The sequence below is a fragment of the Aulonocara stuartgranti genome, assembly GCF_965226115.1.
Source record: "Aulonocara stuartgranti genome assembly, chromosome: 6".
NCBI lineage: Eukaryota > Metazoa > Chordata > Actinopteri > Cichliformes > Cichlidae > Aulonocara > Aulonocara stuartgranti.
This window is the reverse complement of record NC_138944.1, coordinates 10490747-10516643: the sequence shown is the minus strand read 5'-3', so window position 1 is coordinate 10516643 and position 25897 is coordinate 10490747. Positions and strand designations below refer to the sequence as shown.

The 25897-nt window shown below is 39.4% G+C and overlaps 3 protein-coding genes across 5 annotated transcripts; 1 reads left to right on the top strand and 2 right to left on the bottom strand.

Moving 5' to 3' along the window:
• Window positions 1-1809: 1809 nt before the first annotated feature.
• LOC309708052 (uncharacterized protein) lies at window positions 1810-8899 on the bottom strand. Of its 3 annotated transcripts, XM_082535785.1 has the most exons (5): window positions 8855-8899; window positions 8229-8366; window positions 7160-8143; window positions 5547-5888; window positions 1810-2768 (listed from the first exon to the last, which is right to left on the bottom strand). In XM_082535785.1, exons 3-5 carry the CDS (start codon window positions 7719-7721, stop codon window positions 2176-2178), a joined length of 1497 nt encoding a protein of 498 aa, XP_082391911.1. In that variant the 5' UTR covers window positions 7722-8143; window positions 8229-8366; window positions 8855-8899; the 3' UTR covers window positions 1810-2175. The 3 variants fall into 3 exon arrangements, with proteins under 3 accessions (XP_082391911.1, XP_082391913.1, XP_082391912.1); XM_082535787.1 differs by lacking the exon at window positions 8855-8899 and having other exon boundaries at window positions 1810-2765; window positions 8229-8840; XM_082535786.1 differs by lacking the exon at window positions 8855-8899 and having other exon boundaries at window positions 7160-8100; window positions 8229-8840.
• Window positions 8900-10855: 1956 nt separating this feature from the next.
• avpi1 (arginine vasopressin induced 1) lies at window positions 10856-13801 on the top strand. The gene is made up of 3 exons (XM_082535796.1): window positions 10856-11097; window positions 11955-12401; window positions 13284-13801. Exons 2-3 carry the CDS (start codon window positions 12040-12042, stop codon window positions 13483-13485), a joined length of 564 nt encoding a protein of 187 aa, XP_082391922.1. The 5' UTR covers window positions 10856-11097; window positions 11955-12039; the 3' UTR covers window positions 13486-13801.
• Window positions 13802-15905: 2104 nt separating this feature from the next.
• pi4k2a (phosphatidylinositol 4-kinase type 2 alpha) lies at window positions 15906-22640 on the bottom strand. The gene is made up of 9 exons (XM_082535788.1): window positions 22139-22640; window positions 20136-20336; window positions 19917-20048; window positions 19378-19531; window positions 19171-19232; window positions 17834-17933; window positions 17458-17595; window positions 17286-17341; window positions 15906-17157 (listed from the first exon to the last, which is right to left on the bottom strand). Exons 1-9 carry the CDS (start codon window positions 22475-22477, stop codon window positions 16996-16998), a joined length of 1344 nt encoding a protein of 447 aa, XP_082391914.1. The 5' UTR covers window positions 22478-22640; the 3' UTR covers window positions 15906-16995.
• Between the last annotated feature and the right edge of the window lie 3257 nt (window positions 22641-25897).

Genomic DNA, 25897 nt, shown 5'->3' with positions numbered 1-25897 from the left:
CTTTTTTTTTTTTTAAATTAAGAATACTCCTTTGTAAAACAAGAACATAATAAACATTCTTTTATTAGGGTTTTTTTTTTTTTTTAAAAAAAACAATTATATTTGTTAATTTTACCACCATCTGCGCTCTTGGACAATCTTTCCATACATTTCAATTTTATATTGAAAGTAATTTTGTGAGTAATGATGATAATAATAATAATGTCTCTTTGTGACCTTTAAAGCAGAAATTATTCAGACTGTCAGAGTTTTGACTGTTATGATTTATCAGAATAGTTTTCATACCAAAACATCTAATTAAAGGATGATTTTGCTTTTTTGTTTTTGGAAGGGGGGGGGGGGCTCCAGTAGATGTGGAAATAGGTTTTTGTTGATTATTAGTGAAAGTAAAACAGTTAAACAAAATACACTGATGGAACTACACAAGTTGAAGTCATGTTGAAGTTGAAGTCATGACAAAGTAAAACTCACCTGGTTTAAAGAGCTTCAGTCAGTCCTTGACCACACATTTACTGTACAGCAGTTGATGAAGATTAAATAGCAGCTGTGGAATTTAGACTGTTGCTTTAAATCCCAACACACAGGCAGAATGTAATAGAAATAACAGAGGAAGCTTAAGTTAAGGTTTTGCAATTTTGCAAAGCTATTCAGCAAAAATGAAGGAGGAGTATCCTTCTGCAAATGAGCAAAGAAAGAAGAAAAAAGAGGAAGATGATATAAAAGTGTCAGCAAGACAAGTGGAGCAGTTAATAACAATCAAATGAAACACTAAATAATAATAATAATAATAATAATAATAATAATGGATTGGATTTATATAGCGCTTTTCGAGACCCTCAAAGCGCTTTACAATACCACTATTCATTCACTCTCACATTCACACACTGGTGGAGGCAGCTACAGTTGTAGCCACAGCTGCCCTGGGGCAGACTGACAGAAGCGAGGCTGCCATATCGCGCCATCGGCCCCTCTGGCCAACACCAGTAGGCAAGTAGGGTAAAGTGTCTTGCCCAGGGACACAACGACCAGGACAGAGAGCCCAGGGATCGAACCGGCGACCTAACCGGTGAATAACTGAATGCTGCTAGTTTAGTCTGGGAGAGACTTGAATGACACATTATTTCTTTTGTTAACCTTAAACATTAGTTACCTTAGCTTAAAAAAAAAAAAAAAAAAAAAAAAAAAAAGATGATAAATAAATAACAAGTTTCAACTTTAATTCATTCATTGTTTAGGAAATTGTTTTCGTACAGTTCCCCGTTGTTAACTGAAAAACTCCTCTACTGGGTTAAGATCAGGTGACTGATTAAACAAAAAAGGATCCACTTTGTGACTTTCTACTTTTAAATACTACTTTTATTAGTCCATATACATTATTTTACATAGTGTAGTCGAAATAAGAGACATACAGTAGTACATATGTGAGTCACAGACAATTATAAAAACGGGATTGGCATAAACACATACTGGCTCAACCAGTAGTTTCTTCAATACCACGAACATAATTAAAATGGCACTTGGAATTACACTGAAAGGCTCCACACACTTAGTTTTCAGCACTTACTACTGACCTGACATATACCGTATGCATTTAAATGTTGACCTCAGTGATCACTGAGCTACAGTTCCTGGAGCTTATTTTCTTTTCACCATGTAATCATAAAAGTATTTAAATTTGTCTGAGAGTTAGATAGTTTTAGTTTTTGACAGGTGACCTAAGATGCTCGTTGCAGTATCTATAACTTGAGATACTGCTTTGTAAGATTTCTTTTGAAACAACACAGTCTCAAAGGGAAGACCTGGTCTTAAAAAAAAAAAAAAAAAAAAAGTGGATTGCACAGAGAGACCTCATACTGGTGAGTCATTTCGGGTTATATCAATATACAGTAGGGACTGATTATGGCCACTGAGCATGGCGCACCTCAGAAACGTAAATATTTGCGTCCTGTATTGTGAATGTTGCTTGTTTTTAGACATGACTCTTCTGAGAGTGCTGTGCCTGTATATCACGTGTGCATGGGAAAATATTAAACGTCTTTCTTTGACATTTTACTCAGCAGAGGCAGGACTGATAGGTGGCTGCTAACATAAAAATAAAATTTAAACATATTAAGCCTTGCATAAAATCAACTTTTATGCATATTGCATAACAAAATTCCAATCTCAAGAACCACACTACTGTAGCTGCTTGCTATGAGAGCGCTGGTGGAATTTGAGCCCACCACAGTTTCTAAAAGACTTTCCACACTGTCCACAGATGTAAGGCTTCTCTCCAGTGTGGATGCGGAAGTGCCTGGTTAAAGCACCAGAATGACGGAAACACTTTGAGCAGACTGAGCAGGTATATGGCCTCTCTCCTGTGTGGATTCGAAGGTGGGTCTTGAGATTCTCCATGCGATTGAACTCTCGGTTGCACACTGTGCAGCGGAAGGGGCTGCAACCCGGTGGGTAAAGCTGCAATCTGGCCCTCTTGCTTCCTGCCACAGGTTGCTGACAGCGTTGCTGGAACCTTAGCTGGCACTGGCCAGTGTGTCGGCGCAACAAGCTGGGCAGATGGAAAGTCTGACCACAGGACTTACAGGCATAGAGGGTAGCTACGGGGTGGTTGAGTTTATGACTGGTTCGAACATTGACTGGGTAAACCTGTGGAGCGGCCTCTGACACAGGAGCTGGTTCGGACAGCTGGAAGATACTGGAGAACTCTGCAGGGAGGGATGGAAGATCTGTGGGCGGTTGAAGGGTGGAGGCTGGGTTTGAAGGATGAGCTGCTGAAAGACATAACATGCAGAGTTAATTACACTGTAGAATAATTATTTAAAAAATATATTTTTCAATTACACAAACTTCATTAGCCTTAAAGATCAGAATTCATGTAGTACATACATAATACATGTAAACAAATAAGTGTTTTAAGTCAGTAGATTGCTCTATATAAAAACAATGGTCAAACATTTTTTGAATCCTTTAGAATAATCTGAGGAATAATCTGACATTTAGCCGCCTGACTGGAAGTCCAGATGTTAAAATTTTGCATCACTAGACAGTAGGAAAGCATAAATGTTGTGCTGTTTGACTGGCACATGGGTATGAGGCAAATTTTCTATTGCATACTGGGTGCACAACCAATCAATATTATTGATAATGAGAAATTGTCTGTTACTTATATAGAACTTTTGTCCCACTAGCAACTTAGATCATTTTACATTGCAAGCCAATAAACCCATTCATTTCCCTGCACCGCCAACTTTTTGTTTATCTCACATGCACAGATAAACTCAATCCAGCATCGCTAGTTAACTGAACATGTATGTATTTGAACCACGTGAAGAAACTGCTGTATCGGTGCCAGAACACTAAAAACATCCCAAAAATTTCAAACCCAGAATCTTTGTAATGTAAAGTAACAATGCCAACCGAAAAACAAAAACTACTCTGGGTCATGAATGAAAGTATTTCTATCTACCTGAACACAAACAGGAAACTGCTGTTGTTCTTGTATGACTATGATGTCTAATTTAATTATACAAACTCAGGAGATAAAATTATAAAAAAAATAATCTTTCACTAAGCCCGTATTTTGTCATCGTGTTGGCTGTGCTCAGTCCCAGAAGGGCAGAACTGGCCAAACATTTGTTCTCACTTTCACAATTCCCTATACAGCTTCCTTGGAGCTTGTCCAGCTTCCACTATGGTGGCAGTCAGAATGGACTGTGGGCTGGTGAAGTTAACTGCTGGCACAGAAAGTACTGCTTGTCCTGCTGGTGCGATGATCTGAGGTGTCAGAAAGAATGCTGGTAGGTCTTTCTCTTCACTGATTGCTTTGACATGATGGGATGTGGGAGGTGACTAGAAGTCATCTCCCTCTGTTGCGTCTGATCTGCTGTCATCTCTAGCAGCTGCCAGTGATGCTCCTGTTGTGCTGGCATGGCTTGAGCACTGCTTACTCCTGTAGATGCTTGTCAGACTCGGGGCAAGCTGCAAGCAGCACAGGACTCTGAAGCAGCACTAAGAGTTCCTGCCTCTTCTACATGTTATACCATTAGACAAGCATGTTCTGGTTTATTTCCATCAGCTGAATGTCTGCTCCCTTCATCACCTAAGAGTTCCAAATGCTAAATCTCACAACAATCCCTCAGAATTTAGGACCAACTTGGTTCAATCCCCTTAGCATTCCTTTTTGTGGCGGTGGGAAGAAAAGAGTCTTATATGTTTTCCACTATCTGGAAGTAGCCAGGACACTACAGGTCCCAAACTCACACTACAAGTCATGCTCTCTGCACCTGCCATTTGTTTAGAGCTTAAACCAACTTTTCCTTGTCACCTTGATCCAGTCTCTTGCACAGAGATATAGTTGTGTTTGTCTGCTGGATACTAACATAGAGAGGTGTGATCACACAGCTCTACCAAATCCTCAGCAAGTCTGTCTGTATTTTAGTTATTCACAGCCTATTCAAATGAATAAACAGAAAAGACAATAGCAATGTAAGATATTTACTGTCAAAGACCTTTAACAACATTTTTCTATGCTGTGGATTTAACAAAATATGTGTACACAAGTACTCAGAAATACTATAGATTGGCTCAGTGATGGCATAATTGCATCTATGGCTCAAACATACCACATTAATTAACCTTAGGGGCGATCGTGGCTCAAGAGTTGGGAGTTCGCCTTGTAATCGGAAGGTTGCCGGTTCGAGCCCCGGCTTGGACAGTCTTGGTCGTTGTGTCCTTGGGCAAGACACTTCACCCGTTACCTACTGATGGTGGTCAGAGGGCCCGGTGGCGCCAGTGTCAGTGCGCCCCAGGGTGGCTGTGGCTACAATGTAGCTTGCCATCACCTGTGTGTGAATGGGTGGATGACTGGATATGTAAAGCGCTTTAGGGACTAGTAAAGCGCTATATAAATACAGGCCATTTACCATCTAATTTGCATTACAATTGCTTCATTTGAGATTAAACTATTTTAATTACATCGTAAGTGGACTTACACATATAATTTAAGCACAACTTTAATGCTTGTTAATGCTAAGTAAAATGAACAGCTAATCATTTTGCACCCAGTGAAATAGCACATGGTGAGTTGGCATATAGTCCATCTACCAGTTTTAATAGTAATTTCGGAAACAGACAATAATTTCCCATAATGATCAAATCTAGCTGCAAATGTGACTGGCCTGCAGCTCCAAAAATGACAAAAATTTCCCTGGATGATCTTTCAGCAACTTGATCACAAGGAAAAATGTCTATTTACTCTTGTTGATTCCACATTTCTAAATCTGAATATTGGAAATGTCAGTGCAGTACATTTGTAAAACTAAACAATTCATGAGAGAAGGCTCTGCAATGTGTTAACTGTGTTTACAGGCCTGGGTTTTTTTAAGCCCTCTTGAATCTCAAACATTTTACCCTCCCATGAGGTAAATGCAGTTTCAAAGACTTTTCCACTTTAGGTGAGTATGTCATTGTTAGATATTGCAAATCTGATCTTAATTTCAACCTTATTTGTTGTAACAGAGGGAATACTTTGTGGCAGTTTTCGCTCTTACCCTGATCGAGCCCATCGCTGGACAGCTGAGAGTTTGAACCTTGGCTCTGAATATCCTGCACTTCTGGTTTCCACTCCTCCAACATTTTGGACTGGACTCCAGATATACTCTCCAGGCTAAAATCCTCCACTTTAAAGGAATCCAAACAGCAAGAGGAACCATGCGTTTCCTCTTCTGGCTTCTCCTGCTTTACAGTAACCTGAGTAACCAGCTCTCGAGTGGATTTGCCAAGAACGCTGGGAAGTGGTGGTGAGATGCCATCTTGAGCTGCTTGGTTTGGACATACTGGGTTCATACGTTCGATCTTCACCATACAAACGCGAGAAATCTCTTCAGTTACCTCTGCAAATAAAGAGATGCAAGCATTTAATGATTTCTTTTAAATTAGAAAACTAAGACAATTTTTCCATACATTATAAAATAAATTTAAAGTCAGCCTTCTATGGAGCTTGAGCACAGTACCTTTGCAACTGTTTCCAAAAACAGTTACTTTAAAAACAGAACTCAAAACAGATGTGAGGATCCAGAACTTTATGTTTGGAAATCATTACAGCGTTAGCCTCTTTTCTCTCTAGTCTGAAACCATCAGGCATGTAATCAGGGCACAGGTCAAAAGCCAGAATCAGAATACTTTAATCCCAGAGGAAATTATGTGGTCACAGTTGCTCCAAGATAGTTTATTTTGTTACTGTTCTTACTAAATGAAATACCATATGTTACAAATATAACAACATAGCTCTTATTATAATTATCCCAGTATATTACACAAAATTAAATATATATATGGTTCACACAGAGGTGCCCTTCGTATCATAATCCCACACAGCAAAATCTCCAGTGTTAAATTAACGCTAGAGAGTGTCTATATGGGTCCACACCTCTGAGTGTTAAATACAACACTGTTGAGTGTTAAATTAACACTTTTGACAGTGTTATATGTTTAAAAGTAACCTAGTCAGTTTTGAAGATTAACAATGGCTAACACTGAGCAGTGCTGATTTTCTAACACTGGAAAATATCCCAGTGTTAGAAAATCAGCACTGGAGATTTTGCTGTGCACAAACATCTGGTGTGGCAACAAATTGGTGCACAAAGCATGGGTAACCTGCAAATCTGTGACGACACCATTAATGCTGAATATACACTTTTTGGAACAAGATATTGCAACCCCATCAATGCATAACCTGGGTGGCATACGTCACCATTTTTATTTTTGAAACACTTGTAAGTTATATGAGCGCATCAAGACAAGCTAAAGACCTTTTAATGATTCTTGGATGATGTGTTGTGTATTTTTGATCTTTGCACTTGGTGGATTCACACACAAACCAACAGGTATATTGTTTAAGTCTTTGCATTGGCCGCAATCTTAACTGTGTTAAAATAAATAAATAAAAATTAAAATAGCAAAAAGGTGACTGTTTGCACTTCAGCAATCCTGCTAGTAAAACATTGTTGTTAAAACTGGCAACTGTGCATCACTGGTTTCACACTAGTCTACAAAACGTGTGAAAGATGTTCATCCCCATGCATTAACAGTTTAGCTGTTAGTTTCTGTGCACACATCGTGATCTACTGGGGCAGTAATGAAAGAGAACAAGTCTCACAAGTACCTCTAGTGCATCCATCGTTCGCCTCATTTTCTGGATCTGAAGCTGCGTCATTTATTCTCTCTTCCTCGCGCGATCTGCGCTCGTCGGGTCTTCTCAAATGTAGATCGTGGGTGTCACGAGGCTGATGCGCTCCGCTGTGACCCGCAGGGGTAGTGTCACCTCTGACCTCTGTGCGGCTGAGCACACTGCCCACAGCACTTGTGCTTATTTGACTGCAGTTGGGGTGTGGCGGTTGATCGGTGTATTTTATGGCACCGAAGAGCTGATTTGTAGTAAGAGGGCTTCCACAGTTCTCCTCTCTGCGCGCAGAGTCCAGCTTAGCTTCGGCTCTCTGCAGCCTTTGTTTGAGGGACTCGTTTTCTCGTCGTATCTCTTCATAGATGTCGCTCGTCACCTGACCTGCCACAAGCTTTTTCACCTCGCGAACCGCGATCTCCACGGCCACTTCAAATGCTCCGTGTATGGCAGCTACAAGCTCCTCTTGAAAGGACAGCGCAGCGTCCGCGCTGGTTTTGTTTGTTACGCACGGTCGCTCTTTGGTCCCAAACAGCTGCGGCTTCATGGTGCGTTTAACGACCCACTAACGCTGTGCAATGACTTAATATTAAAACCCCTGATGAGCACGTGATTTCCCCAATAATGGACCCCTTGTACTGATGGAGCTCGTTTATAAGCAAAGTGAGAGGTTTTACTTCCGCCAACAATTGCTTATGTGCCAACTAGTGGTCCAAACGGCGAAGTGCATCACTTTGTTGGTAAAAAAGAAAAAAAGGACAAAGTACAACTGAGAAACCTAAATTTATTATCTCAGCAACGACTGAAATATCTGAAATTATGCTCTTTTAAGGGCAAGCACAGGTGTAACGACTGCTCCTGGGACGTCTTCCATCAGTCACGGGTTTTGTAATGGTCTAGGCGGGAAAGAATCCAACCAGAAGGCCCTAGGATGGCCAGAGACATCACCATCAAGACAAAGGCAGATTGCTGCAGAACAACAACATGTTACTTCTGTTACCACCAGTCAAAATTTGTAACATATTCAACAGACATGGAATTAGCGTCTACTTACGACAGCGCCTATTTTATCTTTGGGCGGTTTGCCATGGATGTAAGTTGCTCTTTGTTGAATACCTGACCCGGGTATAAGAACCCGGCCAGCTTTTAATCCAGCAAAAAGCCCACGCATGTTTGGTCTTGAAAGGAAACGCTGGTCACACGCAAGAGAAATAACCACCAGGCGTTTTATGAGTTTTTAAAGAGATCTCCTCACACGCCTGCTAATTGGTCTTAATTAGGTGCTCTACACCTGCTGTAGAAAACGAGCTTTGTTTTTTAACGTCAGCGACATCCTGAAAGTAAATAGTTAAGGTATTTCGAGCAAGTTAAGCTAGAATCTTGGATCTACTAAATGCTCGTTATCTTAAGTAAATGGTTAACGTTTAAAATCTGTCCTTTTCCTGTTGACAGTCACATTAAACTCTAAATTCAGGGTTTGGGTCTTCCACAGTCACAGTGCTTCCTTTTATCAGTGTTTATAAGCATATACAGTTTGATGTACTTCTGTTTTATTTAAATTACAATCAACCTCCTACACGGTAAAAAAATAAATAAATAAATAAATAAAAAGATGGAGCGTTATGAGTTTATATAAGTCAGGGCCGTATGAGAGTATATGAATAAAAAACTTTACATTACCTCTAAACCAGCCATTGCTAATTGCTACCTTTCCACCAGGCTTCTTGCCGAATGGTAGGAACTAGTGATGGCCAAATGAAGCTTTCTGAAGCATTGAAGCTTGTATTGAAAAACGGTTCATTACTCGAAGCTTTTCAACACAGTCCTCTCTGGTGACATCTGGTGGCCAAAAATATGAAGAGCAGCTTGAATCCACAAAATAAAACCAACCGCTTCATTATGATTGCCCACTCTACAGAGTGGAGTTCTGTCTGATATTGGGCCTCCGTTGTGTTTCTTTGAACGTGTATTTTTTTGGTGGTTAAAAAAATGTCTTTTATTTGTTTAATAAATAGTTTTGACCAGTAAACTCTCCTTGTTTAAATATGCACCATGGTGTGGTCTTTCTTTGCTTGTGACTTCTTGATGTTGGTAAATACAATAATTGAAAAATACCACGTTACATATATATACATATAATAATGTAAAACACATTATGGAGTAGGCTTCTGCTGTGAGGTCTTGCCTCCATGCAGGTATGCAATTAATCGCCGGAGGGGTATATTTATAAATAATATTAAATTAGGGAAATTTTCCCAGACATATTTTTGACCTGGGGGTAGAATTGATTGTGAAATGGAAAAGGGAAATGCTTATGAACTTGCAAATTAAAAACATGATGCATTGACGGTAACCCTTTTTCATTTTTATTTAAAAAGAGAATTTGTTCTAGTGTGTGATGGCCGAACTTGTTCCTTTTCGTGGAGATCATTTCTTCTGCCTTAAGGAACATCCCTTCACATGGAACAGAGGAGGCTGGAGTGCAGAGAAACTGGTAGAGATGCAGTTATACAGTCTACCTGGGCCTCACAAACTATCAGCTAAAGAGAATAAATAAATTCAATTGCTGCACATTTGGCAGACTAACATTTTCAGATTAATTAAACAATAAAATATATATTTTTACAACATTACATGTAAATAGTCAAGTGGAAGTTTTTCTAAAGTTGTTTAATGATATTTATATTATGGAAGCAGATTTTTGACATTTTACCTTTTTCCCGTTTTCAGATATAATAAACATGCACAAAACAAAAGCAAACAGCCAGAACACAAAGCTGGAAAACCCACCCGATTGACAAAAATCAACTCAAAATACTCCCACACAACAGAACCTCCTCTATTCCTCGCTGGCTCCAAATCTCTCAGTAGAATGATCAGTGGTTCGCTATCTGTCACCATCAAAACACTCCACAAATCCCGCGAATGATTCGCTTCCTTATAAACCATTGAATCAGATACCGAAGCAGTTAGGTTCTAAATGAAGCTTCGGACGTCACTGATCACGTGACTCTGGCCAAACGAATCAAGCTTCGACACAGTGCTTCTGAAGTAGTGTGTTGATTTTTTTGACACACGCACCGGAGCTTCAGCTTCAAGCGGGCCATCACTAGTAGGAACAATGGGTCACGTGGTATGTGCTATTAAATGATGTTGAACGTCTGAACAGAGACTGGATAACGGCAGTAATTTCAGTGGCTTTAATCGTAGGAGGTATTAGCTTTAGTTCAGCTTGTCTAAAATAAGTTAATAATGGCGCACTCACTTTTTTTACAGGTAAAATTGCTTTGCGTGGGTTTTATTAACGACTTCACTTTATTAATCTCATTAATAACAGGAAGGTATAGATAGAAGTACCACTGAAATTTCGTTGACGGAAGAAATGGGAGAAATGCATAAAAGAGGCTTGAAATAAACTTATCAAATAAGACAGTTATGATGCCTCAGACCATTTTGATCTATTCAATATTCTTCAGGAGATCCTGAAGCTCATGCTCAAGCAATGCACTCATGTTCAGCTCTCATGCATAGATACCTGTAAGGTTAATTAGACGGCTATTTAGAATTTTAAGACAAAATAACCCCGCTTTTAATCTCGCCACATGGATTTGTGCGAGATTAAAAGCACAAATCCATGTGGTGGGGTTAATGTTTGCTCTGTTGGTTATTGTTTTTCTTTTTGAATGCTACAGGCTGACTCTTGCTGTGAGGTGAGCGCACAAACACTAACGTCACTAATGGATTAGCCTACTATTTGATTATTCCTTTACGTTCCTCGTGACACCGCGTGCCACTGACGCGCCCCTGTGAAGTGGGTCGGCTGGGCATTAGCCGGTGTGAAGGTTACACTTTGGATGCCGGTTCATTAATCAGGTTGTCTGTCTACTGGCCTAGTGCATACAGTTGTCTCACTCAGACTGAAGGTAAGCACCCTTATTATTGCATTTGTAGTTTACAGTTATATTTGGGATACACTGTCAAGATGATAATGGAGAATTATTTGATGTAGATTTGGGGCTTTTGATGCTTTAGATATGACATGGAGACTGGCTGTCACAACAATGTGACGCATAGAACTATTAGGCTGTGAATAGCCTATGAAACTTCCAATTTCCTTATCAGTTCTCATCAGCCAAAACAAAAGCGAAAAAGCAAAAAGCTAGCCTAATCTTAAAAATACCAGTTTCTCCTGAAACAGCAAAAAGACCTGAAGTCACCCACTTCAAACATGAGGTGGTGTTTTGTTAATGTTTTTTTTTTAAAGATACACATGCATGTTTTTTGAAAGCCTACAGGGGGCTTGAACACATGTTGTCATGATTTAGCAAAAAATACAAAATTCTGTCGTTTTCGTCTTCTCAGATTTATTCTTTTTCAGGTTTTACTTAATACAATTAAACAATTAGAAAATCTGACTTTTTATGGCCCAGTTAAGTCACTGAAAAAATATATTGGTAAGAGAAATTTGCTATTTGCAGTCCCACATAAGTGTTTTCACATGGATGTGTGCAAGTACATGAGTTTGTACAATGTGTAAGTTGTAATTTGCCCAACAAACTCCCTACATACTGTACTTAACCCAATACCCATGAGTAATGAGATAAGAGTTTGTCAGACAAGGATGGTGTTGGTAAATAGTTTTTTTGGCTCCAGTCATGGAAATTGTCTGCTGGATAAAAGCTTGTGGTCGTGATCTCTTTATCCTTATCCTTATCCTTAGTTTGACCAGACTAGTTAGTCTCTCTCCTTTTAATTCTCTCTCTTTTACCTTATCTTCCAGACTCTCAGCAGTGCCCGTACATTGGGTTCACATCATCATCCTCGTGCCCTTATATAACAACCCAGAAATTCTCCAACCGTGTGACATGGCAGATTCCCTGGAATCCAGCTCCAGTGAGGAAAGTCTCCTTATGCAGTGGAACATTTCCAGTCGACGCAGCCGAAAGTCTGGATGCTCTAACATTTTTACAGGCTTGAACATGCATCAGCTACACAGGCTGTTCAGAATGTCAGGGGAGAGAAATGCTGAGCATCGGGCGAAGCTGGTGTGGCAGGGGATAGATGACGATATGCCAGGAGCAAATGAAGAAAAGGATGAGAAAGAAGGGGAAGAAACAGGGCTGGCCGAGGCCTTGGTAGGACTGAGAGTCCGAGCAAGGAATAAAGCAGGAATCAGAGTCGAGGGACGGAAAGATCACAAGTGGAACAGAGCACTGGGATATCTCAGGTTTGTGTCTGTTTTGTCTTTTCCTACACAAAATAAGAAAAGACAGGATGTGTGAAGATAATGATTTTAGATTTTATTTGTAGAAAATTGTTTCCCCCTCGTATCAGTAATACTGTCACCAGTTAAACTTTGGGTTACACAAGCTCCTGCCTAAATGCAGCAAACAATTGTCATGTGTCTAACAAACTCATTTTAACCTCACATGACTGTGTGTTCCCCTGCATTCTGTCTCACACACACACACACAGTCATACATCTGTTTCTACATTCCTCACTGAGATGAAATAAGAGTTCTTAGAGTAATGATAAAGTCTCACAGCGTGGTGAAGGTCGGCGACAGAGTGGTGCAGTATTAACAGAATTACTCAGTGTTACTTCTTTGACAACGCTGTGAGCTAAAGTTGTGAAACTCTGTTTGACTGTATAGTTCAGCTTGTTTTCTCATGCTAAATGTCTAATGTGACAATTTATTTTTGACACTTTTTTGTATGCCACAAATGACATATTCATTTCACTTGCTGAAAGGCTTTTTTTCTATTTCTGGAGAAATAAAGAGACATTGTAACTTTATTCTGTTCTACAACCATAAAGTAAAAGTAATTGTCAATAACGTTTTTACTTGTTACGTTGTAATTTAACTTCTTTTCCATGTGGCAACCTACAAATTTTCTTTATGGCTGTTCTCTCATTGTAGCTCGTCTGTGGCTATATTTCTGCTTTAGAGTACCATACACATTAGTATCAAACCATCAGGCCAACTGCAAAGGAATTAGAATTTTAGAATATAAACAGCAAATGAAATGTTCAGATCCTCAAATTATAATGTGTCTTTGTGACAGTGTATTTAACTGCCTAACCAAGAGTTATTTATCTTTGTTCCAGGATTAAGGAGCCATTATCTGACTTTAGTGCTGATGATGAAGAAACCACTAAAGCTCCAAGTGCAGGAGAATTTCTGTTGCCAACTGAGGAAGACATCTCAGATAGTCAAAATCCCTTCAAACCTTCATCATGGAGGTTGGGGGTGACAAGGCTTGAGGACGCCAGAGACTCTGAACGTTACCTTCATCGCATCCTCTATTAAAAACTAGATTTTGGATGAAGATGCAACAAAACTGAAGGCTGATTTTGTTTAGAAGTACGCGCTTCTGCTATCATGCACTATACGTGTTAGACACTAGCACAACTTTATGAACTGTGGTAAATCTGCATGCAAATTAAAGGACAATCTATTATAGGAAATTCAAATGTGTGTCTACTCACAAAGAGAGTTGTTGGAAAGAGGCTAGAATGAACAGTTTTATTGTTGTTGTTGTGGTTTTTTAATGAGCTGTTCTGTACACTACAATTCTTATACACAGAGTGAAATATTTTTGAATAAACAGAGGGAAATACTTTTATATGGATATTTCAATGTGTCACAGAATATCAAAGCAATCATAAATTTAAAATAAATAGTTAGCGGTGAAATGCACATCCATCCATCCATTCGCTTCCACGTATCCTTTTCAGGGTCGTGGGGGGCGCTGGGGCCTATCCCAGCTGTCATAGGGTGAGAGGTGGGGTACACCCTGGACAGGTCGCCAGTCTGTCACAGGGCCAACACACAGGGACAGACAACCATTCGCACTCACATTCACTCCTGCATTCACACCTATGGGCAATTTAGATTGATCAATTAACCTACCCCCACAAACTGCATGTCTGAAATGTACATATAAATAATAAAACAATTCACTCACATTCATTTCAAACCCTGGATTAGCTTTTCAGCAACAGAAAAAAAGGTACCATATTGTAAAGTTGCCTATTTACAACACACTAGCATGAATTTACAGTTAGTTCTAGCCATCTGGTAAATTTAAATACAACATTCTCTATCTGGTTGCTAAATCTTAGTTGCTAAATTCCCCAATATATTTACCAGCTGGGTGCTAATTGTGTTTGTCGATGGGTGGTGGAGAGAGTGTACTGTGGGTTGATCAGTGCTCTTTTCTGCAAACAAGTGCGATGCTAACCCAGAGAATAAGGGGACAAAGGAGAATGAACCAAATCATTAAAACTGGCAGTGAAAACAATGAATAAATCAACAAGCTGAAGAAAGTTGGGTGGTTACTGTGGGTTTGTCACTACGTGTGACAAACCCACGATGCACACCAGGGTTGGAACCTGATTACAGAACTGCTTTAATTCTTCGTGAAATAGATTCAACAAGGTGCTGGAAATATTCCTCAGAGATTTTGGTCAGTATTGACATGATAGCATCACACAGTTGCTGTGGCTTTGCATGCACATTCATAATGTGAATTTTCCATTCTACTGCAATGCAGAGGTTGCTTGTTGGAGAACTGGTGACCGTGGAGGATATTAGAGTACAGTGAATTCATTGGCATGTTCAATAAACCTGTTTGAGATTATCTTAACTTCATTACATGGGATGTTGTCTTGCTGGAAGCAGCCAACAGAAGATGGGTACACTACTCAGGTAGGCTGATTCCCCAAAAGATCCCCCACTCCATTACACCACCAAGTTTGAGTCGCCAAATTCTGACCCCACTATCCAAATGTTGCATCAGAAAAAGCAACTCATCAAACCAGGCAATACTTTTCCAATCTTCTCCTGTCTCTCTCAGTTTCCTCTTCTTTGAAGCAGTGGCATGTGGTTCGGTCTTCTGCTGCTCTAGCCCATCGGCTTCAAGATTCAGCAGTCAGCAGTCTGGCCATTCTCCTCTGACCTCTGGCACCAGCAAGGCATTTTCGCCCAGAGAAATGCCGCTCACTGCCATGCTCTGTAAACCCAGATGATTGTGTGGAAAAAAAAAATCTGGCACCAACAACCATGCTACGTTCAAAATTACTTAAAATAACCTTTATCCCCCATTCTGATGCTCAGTTTGGACTTCAGCAGGTCGTCTGTTCTATGTTTACATGCACGATGAGTTGCTTGCCTGCGATTGGATAATTAGTTATTTGCATTAAAAAAACAGTTCAACAGTGAAGTGGTCCTGATTTTATATCAACTGTCAACAGAAAAGGATACTGAGCATAGCACTGAGTCTTAATTAAGAGTGGAACAATTTTAAAGACAAGGCCAAAATGCAAAATAGACTTCAAAAGTGCTGCCTGTGGTTCCCTCTCCATGCAACTCGATACGCATGAATAACTGTTGTCAGATTAAAGTGTGCTAGTCCGGTGTTAAAGGTTGTTCAGTTAAAAAATTCAGTGCAAATCCAACAGAATAATAAAGTTTATTATTTGTTCATGACTCAGTCATGATTTAAAAAAAATTTCTATCCATTAAAAAAAAAAGAAAGAAAAAAAGCCATAAACTGAAAGTATAGTTTTGAAAAACTAACAAACTTTAGTTCTGCTTGAACATGAGCAAATTATTCTTGCACTTCTTATTTTTTGATTGTACATGTACAATGACAATAAAGGGCTGTTCTATTCTTTTGTATTGTAATAAAATCAATTATAATCAACAGTCACAAACGCACAAATCGCCTGTATTAATGGAATATGTTTTAATTATAATCTGTCATTAAATATTACATACAAATTATACAGTGCATTACATTTCATGTCAGTTCAATACAGCAGAAAGTTACTTCTTTGTTTACTTAGGTCCACCTTGGAGACAGAAAATCAACTCAAACCAAGAGTCCAAAACAAAAGGAGCTGATGGACGAGCAACCACCACTCCCCTTTGTTTAGTTGCAGATGCAGTAATTTTGTTTTCTTCACCAAAGACTCAATTCCTCAGAGGGAGTAGACACATTAGACGAGCCACTCAAACTCACACTTACCTTAACTTAACAAACAGTTAAGTTCTTAAACCAAAAGTACCTCAGCTTTTCTACATCAACCAAGATGACTTGCAGATCCTGATCTTAGGAGGAACCATGTGAAACCAGTTCACATGGTCGATGTTCATTGTGTAAAGGCATGCACACCACTGAGTGCCTGTTTCCTGAATCTGTCATACTTGGTCACAATGAACACTTCTCTTATTTGTTAAAAAATAAAGTAAAATAAAATAACGATTTAGTGGCACAACTGCTTTCACCAACCCGGGGTTTTGAACTTTGTGGAAGGGAATATACATGTGGATATTGAAGGATGAGAGATATGGAAAAAAGCAAACAAAACAAAACATGGACTTCAACACTTCCCATAAAAAACAACAACATGAGAGGCTTCTGACGAGTGTGCGTGAACAAACATTGTGTGCACCCAGGATTCCAACAGAACAGTCACCTCACTGAAATCTTTCACAAGAAGGTACAAAATCTTCATCACATCATCAGTTTTTAAGCTGACCTCCACAAAAGGCACATAAGTAAAACAGGGAAGATACGTTATGAAATTCTTCCTCTTTTGGCCGCTTCTTAACATTCACCAACTCACACTCTGCTACTGAATTATCCATAAGGAAAGGATGGGAGATGTGAGGACTAATTCCATTTCAAGGAAAAAAAAAAAAAAATTAAAACCTGTGCCCTCAGGTTCTGTAGTGTCCTTCATCCAAACACTAATGTTCTCAATTGCTTTTCTCGCTCCAGCTCCTTGTTGTTTCTCTTCTTCTGCTTCTTTTCTACCACCAGGTGAAGAAGGGTCTCCTGCTCTGGAAACTCTGCGTGTAAGACTCACTGTTTGCTCTCTGAGGAGCTCTGGCTGTTTCAACAATTACTGGAGGCATCTGGACCAACTGGAGGGGTGTTTTACCATCTTTCAGGGCTTGGCACAGGTTCAAGATCTTGGGATGCAAATTGAGAGGTTTGTCACATCTTAAACTCATACATATATTAAGAATCATTTCCCACTTTTTGTCCTCACCATTAGGTTTTGCTGTCTAGACAGACAATTTCAGAAACGACAACTCACCTGTCCCCTCATAACAGCTACTTGTCTGTGAAACTGTCCTCTGTCAAAACCAGGATCTTTCTGTGAGACACAGTAGATAACATGTATATACCATAGCCATCCTCTCCATCCTTGTTTTCACTTCAAACTTCTCTCACTTACATCAGTCTATGCCACAAAAATTAATGATGACTTGCCTTAAAGAGTTCATAGAGGTCCTCTTCTAGGTCTTTGATGAAATTTGGGTCACTGAGTTTAGGAAGCACTATCTCTCTGATTTCCTGAGAGAAAGGAACTTTGGCCTGGGGAAGCCACGCCCAGTAAAAGGGGTCTGTGATTGGACAAGGAAACATTCTAATTGAATATATTGCTTGTAAAGAGCTCAGCAATTATTTGTGAAATCAAAACGAAGAGAAAATTAATTAAAACCTAATGAAACAAGCAAAGATACAGTCAATGTATATAAAATGTACGTACTTATAAAAAGGAAAAATAAAAAGCTCTTTCTTTTTCTCAAGGGAAGAATAATGTTCTTAAGTTGAACAATGAGTGGTTTAAACGGTGCTTACAAGCTCTCCAGGAGTCAGGGTGTTTCAGGGGGAATGCTAGGCCGTTGTCTATGGCTGCCAACTTGATGATAGGATCCTTTACTACCACCCAGTCTGTGTCCTGGACAGATAAAAACATAAATATAACAAATACATATTTAACTACTGACCTTTTCGGGAGAAAGCATTTGGCCTTCACAATGCAGAATGAGCAAAAACAATAACAAAAAAAAAAAATTAACAATATTAAAATTGCAATGTTTAGCATTTTTCACGTATCCATCCATCCATTTTCATCCACTTATCTAATTCACTGTTGAGACATGGGTTGTAACTCTTCCAGCTGTCACTGGGCACAAGGCAAAGTACAGCCCGAATGCATCGCCAGTCTATTGCAGGGCTAAAAGAGAGGGGCAACCACTGACTGTTGCATTAACACCTACGGCTGATTTAGGATAACCACTTAACCTGACATAAACATCTTTGGACCGTAGCCAGAGAACCCAAGAAGATTAAAGCAGGCACGGGGACAATAAACAGGCTGGTCCACAGCTGGTTAATGGTTTGGAACCCAGGACCTTATTACTGTGAGGCAACAGCATGCCACTCTCATTCTTCATATGTTAACGATTCATTTATTTATTGCAAATATATGAACAGATTCTCATTTAATTCTAACAGGGTTGATTCACTGAGGGACCTTCACTTGATTTTGTTGCTCAAAAGTGAGACGTCTTTTTTCTTGCTAATGTAAGCTAATGCTAGCTCATCTGCTAATACTGATACTGATTTTTGGTGATTTAAAATTGGATATATCGGTAATCTATATCAACATCGATAATTTTTATTTCCTTTCAGATACATGAAACATAGACAGATTTCCATAAAATCTGTTATGTTTAGTTATTTATGTGTCCTTACTAAGATAATGAAACTGCAGTTAAAAAATAATATTGTTTTTAGGTTAGCAGCAAGTCTGCCTGACTACAACAATGTTGTAGCATCCAACTGCAATAATCAAACAGCACTTTAAGAGACATCTGCCTTTCTCCATCTGCATGCTACAACATGAAACAATACTAAGACCACATCCTGTACTACTACATTCATGTTCTCAGCCTCACTGTAGTTTAGACTGAGCAGTAGGTTATTGTCTTTTATTTTATAAAAAGAATAAAAAGATGCTCAGATCAGCTGGTTGGTTGATGTTTGTGTGGGAAACATGTTTTGCCTACAGGAAAAATGTAAATCGCTACCTGTGCTTTTCCTGACAGTTATATTTTAATTAGCATTTCTGAAAATTAATATTACAACTCTAAATGTATTTGCACTTAAGCTTTCGTGTGTGTGTTTCTCACCCGGTTTCCAACAGTGTCCATGGGACAGTCGTACTTCAGCAACCAGTTGTCATTTCCCCGGTCTGGGATGCAAAAAATATTCAAATTCAGATAAACCCAATCCTAACCAAAGCAGCACTACACGCTCTGCAATGAGCACAATAAATGTTTTCAACAGTCATAAATGAGTTCACTCTGCTTTGTTTACTTACGGTTGTGAGTACGTACCTGTATTCCTGATAATATAATCGAGGACTACGAGCCGCTCAAACTGCAGCTGGAGCTGCCGGTTGGTGTTTTCGGGCAAAGGCTCTGCTTCAAACCTTCGCAGCCAGAAATCTGCATCCTTGTATCCCTCAACAAAGAGCTGAAAAGAACCGACCTGTTGAAGCAGAAAAAGTACTGCAAATTAGAGATTTTCTGATAGATTTCGAAATCATTTTCCCAAGAAAGTTAAAAAGCCTACAACTCTTCATCTGAAATGACCTAAAATGGTATTTTATCCCTGGGAGTTTTTTTTAATATTTATGTGGGTTGATGACCAAACATAGATATTGTGTCCACTACAGCTAAAACGGCATTTGATTTTATAAGCTAATCAATAATGATGAACATGATTATTTCATGAGAAACAAGCTTAAATCTCTTGATGAGAGAAACTGAACATTTCATAGAAATGTAAGAATACATTTAAGAATATTTGTAGAATAATAAACAAATTAATAACTGAATAAAATGACTTGCATAAAACCAATGTACCAGATTACCTTGGGTGGCAGTCCAATCCTGTGAAAGCGCTGGCCCACTTTAGGCACCTTCTCCAAAGCTAGCCTTTTTCCTCGAGACTTGACCCTGTCTATGGCACTATAGTTGAATGTTTCACTTGCCAAATACACCACCTAAAAGTAGAAATTCTGATTAAAAAGAGGGAAATTTTTTCTTTACTGACCTTTGTAATGTGAAGACACTGCCCTGAGAGTTTATACCTTGGTCCTGGGAACAATATTGAGCTCCAGTTTCTGATCAACCAGACTGGCCCCAGCTTCTGAGAGGTAGCCCTGGTTCAGGACCAAACAGTCACGGCCAAAACAGCACGGACAACACAGTTTCTGGAGCCACTTGGTCCACTTGGGATTCAGCTGCCCATAGGGCTCTTCATTTTTAGGTTTGAACACACCAATTATCTTCTGCAAAGGGAGACAGAATGGAAGAAAAATAAAATAAATTGCAGATAAAGTGGCCCATGCAGAGAAGATAGAGTAAGAAGGGCAGGTTTACATATATGTATGAGACAAACAGTAAAATTCAAAGACAATGTGTTTCTTTTATGTTTTGTTTTTTAAATCTGACACCAACACAGAATAGAGAATAACAGAAAGCAGAATTATCCTGTAGTTTAAATAATAAAAGCCATTAACAACATGAACTGAAATTGTATACTGAAACCATATTATGGCTGAAATGAAACTAGAACCTTTAAACTTATTTTAAAAGCTACACAGGATGACAGTTTCACAGGATAGGCAAAAGGCAGATTTTTGGTATGGTGGTTATAATTCTTTATAGAAGTCACATGTTACATTACATGGTGCGTATAGTGTATCTCATGCAGCAATTACAACATAAACCTTGGTCACTGAAGAGTTATATCCTCACAGGGAGCAAGCACATGACTACTAATCACGGTAGTGACTAAGGAAACTGGAGAGGTGGAGAATGGGAGGTGAATGGGAGCAGCAGGTCACTGGATAAAAACCTCACACATTCAGCCTTAACAAGCAGCACAATAAAGCTGGTGTGATTAGACGGAAAATGCATTTGTGTGGATCCATCTCAGATGCCTTGAGGCACACTTCTCTTTTCTTAAACAACTTAACACACTGGGAGAAACTGGGAGGAAGGTGTCAGTGAGCTGCTCAAGCTGGCTCCAATCATGAAACTTTAGAGTATCATCTGAAAAAAAAAAAAGAAGCCTAAAAATCATGTATGTTATTTGAATACGTGTTGCTGTCACCGGGACAGCTGGTCAGATACAGAGTCGCTAACAGATTACTTACACTAGCTGGGATGTAGATAATGAACATGTGTCAACACACTTACAGTAACAATGGTGATGAAAGCATTTTAGAAGAAAGCAAGTAATTTGTTATAGGAGTTTTGCAATTGGTATATAACATTCATAATTTTGGTTGAAGACAGATATATTTGTTGGAAGCGGCCTGCAGTGTGTGTCTTATTTAGGGTGCGCTGATGTGCAATGCATAAGCTAAAAAACAGCATCAGTGTGGCCAGTAAAATAAAAAGAATACCCCAGGTCCATTTGGGTTGTGTCTGTGTGTGTTTTTTAATTAACCTATTTTTCACTGATTTGGTGCATAAAAAGTCCTGGCATTACTGGACCTAGTGTTGGAACCACTGACATCTGTGATTATGAGTAATTAAGTCAGAACTAAGTCTACACTGGCACGGACAGTGGTGCACTGGTTACCAATTCAAAGTTCCAACTTCAGCTGGGGTTGCATGTTCGCATGTTGTCACTGTGCCTGGGTTTCCTGTGGACACCTCACCCTTCTGTCACAGCACATTAGGTGATTACAAATTGGTAGTGGAGGTGAAATAGAGGTAAAGTACTTAGAGAAAATAAATATCTGAGAAGAAAACCTGAGCTGAGAAGGAAGGAAAAAACCCTAAAGCCCCTCTTATGGAATCTCGGGCTATGTTTTATTTAAACTTTCTCTGTTGCATTGTATTATTCATATACCAACCTCCAATTCTCTTCAGTATCTGGCTATTCGATTGGATGATAATTAGTTTATCTAGACTTACAGTGTATCTGCAAAGTCATCACGAGGCCTTTCCTGGGACCAAATAACACTTCTCAAAACACCCTTAAGTATTTTCAGACAACACCAACAACCTCTCGGGTTTCACAAATCCCTCAAATGACCGGTCAGTTAAGAGGCAGATTTAAGTTAGCAAGTCTTCTTACCCCCTGTGAATCTTTGACAAAATAGCTCCCACTGGAACCCTGATAGATCCTCTCGGGGTAGATCCCCTCCTCTATAGCTCGTTCGGCCTTTCGGATGATCTCCCTGAACTCGGGATCTTCTGGGAATTCATTCCTGTGCGCCTCCCGTGGCGTGTTTCCACGGTCTCGATCCAGAAGCGGCTGTCTCTCTCGATTGCGCCCCGGACTGCCGGCCGTGATGCGCACCACGGAGCCCGGCGTGCTTCCAAACGCGCCCCGGGGGCTGGTGGGCTCCGTGGGGCAGTAGGTGAAATCACCCGAGTCCCGGAGCGGAGAGACAAGCGGACTCGTCTCGTCCATGACTTGGGAGGTAGACGAGAAGTTCCTTTAACTCCTAATAATGGATGCAGAGAGGAAATAGAAGACCGAAAAGAAAGTGGAATCGATGTTTTGTTAGCTAGCACTGACGCTTGCTAACAAGGAACAAGAAAAAAAAAATCAGATGACCGTCAGCTTCCGGGAAGAGGCGGGACCCGTGAAGTGTTTTGATCTGTAACCAATCAGCGTGCAAATAGCCACTTCAGCAAGCTAATCTGTTGCAGTGATTGGACAGAATAGTTCCGCCCACGGAAAGCACGTGAGAGAAAAGTTAACCCAATCAATTAACCCCACAAAAAAGCCTTTGATAAACACGTCCTGTGTTTTTATCACGGGGCCTTTTTAGGATGTTATCAGACTGGGTTATAACAGTTTTACTTGTAGATGTCGGTAAATTCTGCCAGGCTGATAAAAAAGGACTTATATTTAGATTCAAGTACTGCATGAAAGCGCTTTCAATTTAATTAGGAGAATTAGATAAATCAGTGTCATAATATAATTATGGAAACTGAAGTTGAGTCATGGAAAGTTGGAATTGGACGTGTCATTTCTAATGATTTCTGGTGATATTTTTAAATGTAAAAAAACAAACAAACATTTAACAATCAGGCAATGGGTCACAGTTCAAGATACTGAAACATAACAAAACTAGACTCTATGGAATTTTTAAAACTATTTTTAAACAATTTATTCTTAATTCTTTTTATTTTATACTATCATGCACATGTATGATTTACTGTCTTGTTTGTCTAGAGTTCGTTAACATCTTCACCTAACACACAGAAGACCCGATGGCAGGGCATCCGGAGGAAAAATCTGTTTCAAATGAGAATATACAGTTCCATATCCTGTGCAACCTCTTGCAGTTAAGGATTCAGCTATACAAAGCATCATTATCATTATTTTGTATTTTTTTCTGGTTTACACTTAGAGACATTTCTGGGTGACATCGGGCTGACGTACCTAGCTTTTACATGTAGACATGTTTCCCGTTCCCATCAATGATAAAATAAATTATTTTCATACTTGTGGTATATTAAAAAAAACTAAAAAGAATGCCCTGTCCCCAGTCAATTAAACATGCATGCACAAACACAGATTCCCCATTCACCCTGCAGGTGGTCTTTGAGGGTCCCGTGCAGTATCTTTGCTTTTCCTAGGACTGCACCTTCCTGGACTAAGATCTGGGATTCCTTTGGTATAGCTACATTTATCACTGTGCCACCGCTACTCTGTCTGGTTGGTTAGCCATCATATCTATACTGAGAACATGTGTGTAGGAGTGTTCTCAGTCCTTGTTGAGTCATATAACATCAGAATGCCTTAGGCAGCGGATGATAAGTGGTGATGAGGAACTATCATGGATGACCAACCTCTTTGTGGGATGTACCATGGACAGATAGAGGAAGTTGGTAACATCATGAAATCCTACCAGTGGCTTAAAGGCTGACTTAAAGGACAGCACAGAGGGTCTGATCATGCCATCATCAGAACCAAGATCCATGGAAGCAGGAGTCTACCACAGCCAAGAAGACCCAAGTTTTAGCCTGTGCAAAGGTGCCCTGGAGACTATCCAACAGCATATAGCACGATGTAATGTGCAAGCTGAGATGGTATACACTGAGACGGATAGTGTACAGGAAAATGTGTGAAACATGTGAATTAGAAGTCTTCAACTCCTGATGGGAGATGACACTGAAGGTGGTTGGGGACACCAGCGCTAAGGTACTGTAGGACTTCAAGTTCCAGACAAATAAACAGCTGCTGGTCAACCAAACACACATAGTGATGGTTGACAAGGAACAGAAGACTGCAGCTGTGACAGATGTGGCAATCTCGGTTGAAAGTAACATCAAGAAAAAGGAGCACAAGAAAAGAAAGAAGCACCGTGGGCTAAAGGAAAACTGGAACAGACGTGGAAGTCCAAAGTGGTTCGAGTGATAGAATAGAATAAAGGCATTTGGAGCAAACTCCAAGCTGGAAGAGCATCTCTAACAGATTCTATCAGAGGTCTCTGTCCTGTCTCAGAACTGCTGAGATACAACAGTCTTCAAACGCTCAGGCCAAGAGGCTTGAGAAAGAGACACATAGCACCCCCTACAGGGGTGACAGGGAGATGCCTTCTCCGTGCTTTATTGGAAAAGACAAATGTATATGCTCTAAATTTTTAGTGGGGGATGTCTTTTACCTGTAGATGGTATAGTTTCCATTAAAAGTGATGTGAATCTGCTGGTATATGTGCACTCCTTTGCCACTTCTCACCCTTTGCTCCTGTTGTTAGAATGGATGCTATCCATTATAAGAAGAAGGCTTAATATCTTGAGTAGGGGGTGTTAAAATCTGAACCTTTCTGAATTTAGAGTCACACTGAACATTTGAAGACAAAGTGTGGTTTAAATGCGGGTACGCTAAGTGCATACTCATCACACGACTACCACGTCTCAGTGTGATGAATGTCTGAAAATTCCAATGAGTAACAGGAAAACCCAACTCACATCTCAGGGTTTCTAACCATAAAGGATTCCTTATTTAAATATACTCAGTTTAAAACGATTTTATATTAATTTTAAAATATTAATGATAAATAATAAATCATGTAATCACATATAAATAATGTATTTGTCAAATGGGAGTCTGGGAGTTAAAAGAGAAAAAAAAAAGTGACAAAACTGACTCACCTTTTGTATCAGTGATTGATTTTTATAACCCAACAGGTGTTTTAGATTTTACACAATAGTTCTGCTGTCATTTTTTACTTTTACTGGTAATCTATATGTGTCTAAATATGTGATGAGGCTATAGTGTTTATTATTAATATGATACTAGTGGTGCTTTAGTGGTGTTTCTAAAATTGTCTCCTTCATGTTAATAAAGTGCACAAATATCTATAACATCTTTGAATATAATGCATTTAAGTAAATTGTCTACAGTGACCTAAAGAATTATGAAAGTAACCGATTATCGCATTTTTGACAGTGGCAACAGAAACTATGTAGACTAGCTTTGAGATTATGGCACAGTCTTATGTTTGGATCATGTTTCACAGATGCTACCATTGACTAATGGTTCTATCTTAAATATGATCAATCTTTCGCTCTCCGTGTATTTATATTGTATAAATTCAATAACCAGTAACTGGATTTAATCAACAGTAACAAATTTGAAACTTCGTCTCTCTCCCATGTGTCTCCCTCTGCTCTCTTCTCTTGCCACTCATTAAACTGAATTGAATATATGTTTCTAACTTAGTGAGGATATGCGATATATGACTTTTTTTTTTCAACGATTAAAATGATCATTCGTGATTTTTTTACAGGCACGTGCTAACATGATGCACAAACACCGGTGTGGACGTGCCGCTGTGCGCATCTTCCTGCCTCCCCTCCTCCATTGAACGCAGCA

What these genes read in the sequence shown, in the direction of transcription:
- LOC309708052 (XM_082535785.1), bottom strand. Translation starts at nt 7,721, where the DNA reads ATGAAGCCGCAGCTGTTTGGGACCAAAGAGCGACCGTGCGTAACAAAC. An exon ending in GAACGATGGATGCACTAGAG is followed by an intron (nt 5,889 to 7,159) that starts GTACTTGTGAGA and finishes CTTTATTTGCAG; the next exon opens with AGGTAACTGAAGAGATTTCT. An exon ending in CAGCGATGGGCTCGATCAGG is followed by an intron (nt 2,769 to 5,546) that starts GTAAGAGCGAAA and finishes TATGTCTTTCAG; the next exon opens with CAGCTCATCCTTCAAACCCA.
- pi4k2a (XM_082535788.1), bottom strand. Translation starts at nt 22,477, where the DNA reads ATGGACGAGACGAGTCCGCTTGTCTCTCCGCTCCGGGACTCGGGTGAT. An exon ending in CCCTGACTCCTGGAGAGCTT is followed by an intron (nt 17,596 to 17,833) that starts GTAAGCACCGTT and finishes GTCCAATCACAG; the next exon opens with ACCCCTTTTACTGGGCGTGG. An exon ending in CTATGAACTCTTTAAGGCAA is followed by an intron (nt 17,342 to 17,457) that starts GTCATCATTAAT and finishes TCTCACAGAAAG; the next exon opens with ATCCTGGTTTTGACAGAGGA.
- avpi1 (XM_082535796.1), top strand. Translation starts at nt 12,040, where the DNA reads ATGGCAGATTCCCTGGAATCCAGCTCCAGTGAGGAAAGTCTCCTTATG. An exon ending in AGAGCACTGGGATATCTCAG is followed by an intron (nt 12,402 to 13,283) that starts GTTTGTGTCTGT and finishes TCTTTGTTCCAG; the next exon opens with GATTAAGGAGCCATTATCTG.